Below are 6444 nucleotides of genomic sequence, written 5' to 3' on the forward strand. Positions count from 1 at the left end.
ACCTGTTGGTCTGTGATTGGTTGCAGGGGGTAAGAAGGGCGTGGCAGGGAGGTCGAGGGAGGAGCTAGCCCTGGAGAAGAAGCTGGAGTTGAAGCAGAGGCTGCTGGACGTCAGCGGCCAGCTGAACTCTGGGAAGAAGCCCCAGAAAACCAAAAGTGAGTCACTCATTTTCACCTCCATTTATTTTTTTCTTTGGTATCATGGCCCCGCGGTAATATCCCTTGCCAATTCGGTTGTTAAGTCTGACGTCAATCGTGACATTTCCGGGTCCAAACCAGAAATTCCCTCCACCATAGTACCAGTGTACTACAGCGGTAGGTTTTTTTTTGACTGGGATCTATTCATACAACAAGGGACACGGCACTTTTCCCGTTTCCCCTCATTGGGATTTAAAATGTATTTTCCAAGAGAGGCCTGGCCTTTATAAGCATATAAAGACAGATACATTCAGGTTTCAGACCTACTGCCTTATGTTCATTGTTTTATACTGTATCAGGAATGCATAGGTGGCTGCGTTAAGTACAGAGACACTCTCTAGTACTTTCCTGTTCAAGGTCCTTCAAGGTTCCACTAAAGGTGATACCATCTTCTGTGAAACCGGCCACATAATGTAATAATAATAATGTATGACATTTAGCTGACGCTTTTATCCAAAGAGACTTACAGTGCAGTGAGTGCATACGGTATTCAGTATATATGGTCCCAGCAGCAGTGTGTATGTTACATGTATGTAGCTGTGTGTGTTACATGTATGACTGTGTGTATGTTACATGTATGACTGTGTATGTTACATATATGTAGCTGTGTGTATATTACATGTATGTGACATGTGTGTAACTGTGTATGTTCCATGTATGTGACTGTCTCCTGTTTCTCCCAGCAGAGAAGCCAGGTGGCGCTGTGGAGCCCCACGTCGCTCCCTCCCGCCTCAGCGCCAGCAGCTCCAGCTCAGACTTTATGGAATATCCCCAAATGTGGGGGACGGACGTTTAAAAAAAAAAAAAAAAAAAGTGTGGACTTGGCTGTCTCGTTTTGTTTTTCCTGTTTGCTTGTTGGTTTTCTAAAAACGGTAGGGGACAGGCAGCCTTGTCTTCATCGTCGACTTCATCTTCATCACCCTGCATATGAAAGCACCGTGGCTCCGTTGACTTGACACGAACACACGAGGAAGAGCGGTTGTGTGACAGACGTCTTCTTCCTCTTCTGTCCCGTGTGAGGAGGAGGAGGAGGAGCCCCATGGCCTCGTTACAGGACCCAGTCAGACAGCTTCGTTTTAAGCGACCTAACAACAATTATTTTGTTTAACAAGAGTTTTTTTTTCCCTATGTTTCACTCTGTCAATGTGTTGCTTTCTTTCTTCCTGTGACCAATCTGCAAATAAATATGTGAGGACTTCACCTCTCACATGTACCCACGTACAAACAAACTGATCCCTCCCCCCCCTCCTATGTTTTGTTTGTTGTCGTTTGGATTACGTCACGTGACGTGAGGATGTCTGCTGGCTACAGAACGTTTTACTCACACGAGAAGCGCACAAAGACTAGATTAAGTCGTGGACTACACGTATATGGATATTATTTTTTTAAATTAGCTAAAACACACCTTTTCTCCCTGGTCTTTGACCTGAGGTGAGCCTGCCTCCTGACACTGAACTTTTGTACTTTTATTTCTGCACTTGTATTTTGTATCGCACCTTGTTTTTAGTGTATTTTATCTGTTGTTTCTCTTTTACTAGTGTTTTCTGTTGAGCTCTTTGGGCGGCTGTTTTTGTCATTGTAAAATGTGCTATATACTGTAAATAAACATTACTTAATTACTTTTTGGGCCACGTACTGTACCTGGTTTTGGATTCATTAATATGAAATGTTGTTGCTCATGTCAACTGTTGTTTTCTTCTGTAGATGAATGCTGAGTTTGAGGAGGGAGCTGCCCTGGATCACAGCTAAGACATGGCCCAGGCTGAAGCCTGTTGACCAAGCCTGTCTGACTGTATTACATCTTATCTTTCACGTCTCAAACCACTTTATTCTTTTTCTAACAGAGCACATTAAGACATTATCAAATGAAATTCATAAAAAATATATACCGTTAGTTGTACTGGATCTGTACTGTTGTGGTTATTATATTAACATACATCGCTTTGTTACCATGTGTGGAAGGCCAATCATTCTATATAACTATACATATCATTTTGTATAACTACAGTTGCATATATTAGGGTTGGGGTTAAGACACAGTGGAGAATAATGTTAAACTGGAAGACATTCATGAGTGGTTGGATGCTGTGATGAGAGATACAGGGGATCCCTGGGTACCCAGTCATGGGATCAGAATGTTGAGAGATTGAAAGATGCTTTTTTGTGACATAACAGAAGTTTATAGACACTAGCTGTTGTTTTATTGATGTTTAAACATCAATAAAAAGAATAATAGTATAATATTATATATTATAATAATAGTACAAATAAACAAGTTAGCCTCTTAAAAGCCCTGAGGTTGAATGAATAACTTTTTACAAAGAAAAGAAGAGAGAGCTACTCAGAATCAGAATCAGAATTGCTTTTATTGCACCAATGTACAGATACACAGAGTAACATTCTTGGGTTCAGGTTCATTCAACATTGGCATTGCAGCAGAATACAAGATCAATAATAAAATAAAGTATGATATAAAAACAACAAAATCAACAATCAATAAGCAGGATATGAGAACAACAAAATCAATAATAGCAGCAATAGTATCAGTAGCATCAATAGCAGCAGAATGCAAATCAACAATAAAAGTAAATTAGTAGGGTGATAAGAGACTACAGCAGTACTACAGCTGCACCAGTCATGCTGCTGTAGAACAGTGGTGTAAAAAGCTGTGCAGATTCCAATGACATGGGATGTAAATCATACAGTATGCAATAATATAGTTCAGATATGATACAGTACAAGTTCAAGTAGTAGTCAGGTGGTGCATAAAATGCTGTGCAGGTAGCAGTGAGATGTAATACACTGTCATACACACCGTCTATGTCTCACTGTCATACACACCGTCTATGTCTCACTGCTACCTGCACAGCATTTTATGCACCACCTGACTACTACTTGAACTTGTGCAATATGGTACAGATATGGAGCAGTACATATGTTTCAGTAGAAGTAGTGTTCAAGTAATCAGGCAGTATGTAGTTAGTTATAATATATATTATTAATGCAGTGGGGTTGGTTTGGGGGAGACAGACGATTGCCTTCCTACTTCCTCATCTTATCCAACTAGTGCTCCTTAGTCAGAGACTAAAGGAGGGACAATGCTAGATGAGGGGCAGGTAGACCTTTGGGACAGCCAGATGAGGGGCAGGTGGAGCAAACAGGGTTGAGAAAACGACAGGAGGGACAGCAAACACAAGGGCGGTAGGAGGGGGGGGGGGGTTGGTGGTGGGACGCAAAGTAAAAAATGAAAGTGGGGTCAATGGTGTCGTCTTGGAAGTCCTCATCCTCTAGTTCCTCCTTCTTGGCCAGGTCCTCCAGCAGCTGGTCAATATCCTCTGCCTCAGGGTCCATGTCCTGCAGGGTTCTCCCTGTCTGCCTATACAGGTAGTCCACACCAATCATCTCTCCTGTTGACGAAAGCAATAATCTTGTTAGTATAAACATACACACAAGCACAGATATGTACAGTCAAAATACAATACTCCAGAATTGTTACAGCACTACTGGTTAGATGCTGAACTGCATTTCATTGTCTGGTACTTGTACTCTGCAATGACAATAATGTTGAATCTAATCTAATCTAATATCTATCCCTTCCCGTCCCCTGACTATACAGTAACCATATACAATACACAGTACAGTGAAGGCTATACACTGGGACTGATCTATACCTATGCCTCTATGCCTAAGCTTTAAAGAGCAAATAATAAAGTTTGGATGAGTAGGAAAATATTATTAATAATAATAATAATATTATAATAATAATTAATAATAAGTCATCAATCAAATACCAAAACGACTCAAAGTTAGAGGCTCTACACACAACATACAGTATAGCCCTGTCCGGACGGCATATAAATTACCTGAGGACCTCGGTCATGTTTTACCTGGGGTAATTCGGTCATTTTTATCCCGTCCGGACCGACATAGTACAGTATGCGTAATTTAACACTTACATACTATTTATAGACAATAACCCACTACACATCAGGCACACACAACAAATGTGCCAGTTCAAAATCTTTCCACATTTATATGCACTGTTAATACAATCAAATCTCTAATATCCGATCTCGTCAGCACATAAATACATGAAGGCTCGCGCAGCTGCGCTCAATGACAGCCAAGTTGAAGTTATGAATATTTCGCCAGCAAACCAGTGACAACCACATATTTCATCATGAGATATTAGTCATTCAACTAATACAAGATAGCTCTGATTTAATCATTCATTATCGTTGTCTTTATGCCCTATTGCGTTTTCAACAAACGTAGAACTAGCTAGCTATCTAACGGCGGGCATCACCGCGTCTGTCTCTCGTCAACAACGAGAGCTGCAAGTGTCTTGCTATGAACTCAATAAGACAACACCGTATTAATCTATATGAACAATATTGATCAAGTCATTATATGAAGGTAGCTGTACTTACCACAGGTGATGACAGCCAGTCCAGTGTGATTGACAGCCGACAAGTTCCCAACGTTTCACTCATTGCGCATGCGCTTAGCGTCGACTTGCTGGTGTGTGATGACGTGCACCACCACTAAAGCCTTTGGGCGACATGATTGAGGGCCACTAATGGAATGAATCAAGGGCCACTAATGGAATGGGGGTGACGTGATGGGGCCCGAGGGCCACTAATGGAATGGGGTGACGTGATTGGAGATCAATGTCGTGCTCTTATATGCAAAATTGTTGCATGAAAGTGGCCGTATGATATCTAGCCGGCCAGAGGGGAGAGACAAAACAGTATCGCCCGAACAGGGACTTGAACCCTGGACCCTCAGATTAAAAGTCTGATGCTCTACCGACTGAGCTATCCGGGCTCTGAGAGTTTAGGAGAAATGCATAAGAATAAGATTGTGCAGATGGTTACAGGATTCAAGTTTCAAGTTTCAAGTTAATTTGTTAGGTCACATTACACAAGTGTAACAGAGTAAAACTCTTAGGCTTCGGATCCTGACATTGCATTGCAGCACAAGACATAGGTCATAATAAATCAACCATAATTCAAGATAACGTGTCAGTAGTACAGGACATAAGAGACAAAAAATAATATTAGTATTAGTAATAGTAATATTCATATTTACATATGTATGCATTTGCCTTAATATTGGTCTACAAAAAAATTGTCTGGTAAATGTTCTCATCCACCAGACACCATGGTCGGTAGACCAAAAAGTGAATTGTATTCTATTGTATGTGATACACACAACATCCAAATGGAAATATGAAGAATCCTAGTCACTGATCGGGCTTTTTAATTTACGCATGCTGTGAAGCGGAGCGGCGTTGTGCCGAATTCACACTCCCCCGCAGATTCTCATTCTCCTCACTTCCTTTCAATGCCGCTTATTTGAGTTCGATGCGCTCTTCTTCTGATAAAATGAGTGTTTATACCATACCGGAACATCACAAGAGTGTTTATATCATACCAGAACATCAGAGGAGCAATTTATCACGACGAACACATCGCAATGCTAACCTCAGATTGGCACTAGTGATAGGCGACCCATAATGTACGATATAACATCCACGATAATGAACTACGAGAGCACTTAATAATACGTAATAGTTTAGATAATACATTTATGTCTTATATTATTTAATAATTATATTTGTTGACCTAGAAGGCACATGCTTGTAGTTTCAACAGAGAATAAGCGATCGTATTATTTTAGGTTGTAAACGTGGGCTATGCGTAGGGGAGCGAAACTCTGCGGATTGAGAAATCGGCACAACGCAATGGTTACGCAAGGTATGTCGTTAGACATAAAGTAATACTCGTGTGGTAGTTGGTCTGTACCATAAAAAGGGGGAAAGAAAAGGTGTACAGGCCCCAGCGAGATTTGAACTCGCGACCCCTGGTTTACAAGACCAGTGCTCTAACCCCTGAGCTATGGAGCCCTGTTCTGAATACAGTACGACTGCATAAGTCCATAAATGACAGGATACGGCATATGCAGTCTACTAAGCTCCGTGGTGAACCAAAAATAGGATGCAATGAATTCATATTATATAAATATATGAATTAGCTCATCTGTTTGATTGCAGTTTACAAAGAGTTAGTCAGTTAGTTCCATTATGTTAGATTTCGGTATTATATCGTTGTCAGCCGGGCGTCTAGCTGCCTGACGTTATCCATTTGAACCACACGATGGCGCTGCGATACTATCATACGTGTCTGTCAGAGGTAATCGTGGTCCATCCATTTGGAGAGCGTTAGTTGCGTTCAAGGGTTAATAG

General features: G+C 41.1%; 1 protein-coding gene across 1 annotated transcript in view; it reads left to right on the top strand.

The window, feature by feature from the left end:
• The window catches only part of LOC308160720 (bromodomain-containing protein 2-like), a gene marked incomplete at both ends in the record, with an annotated part of 7806 nt that extends 6813 nt beyond the window's left edge, over window positions 1-993 (top strand). The window contains 2 exons of the mRNA XM_080534662.1: window positions 27-155; window positions 881-993. Coding sequence (XP_080390788.1) covers window positions 27-155; window positions 881-993 — 242 coding nt within the window. The remainder of the gene's footprint in view (window positions 1-26; window positions 156-880) is intronic.
• Between the last annotated feature and the right edge of the window lie 5451 nt (window positions 994-6444).

This window comes from Nansenia antarctica (assembly GCF_963989245.1).
Source record: "Nansenia antarctica genome assembly, chromosome: 6".
In the NCBI taxonomy this organism is placed as follows: Eukaryota; Metazoa; Chordata; class Actinopteri; order Argentiniformes; family Microstomatidae; genus Nansenia; species Nansenia antarctica.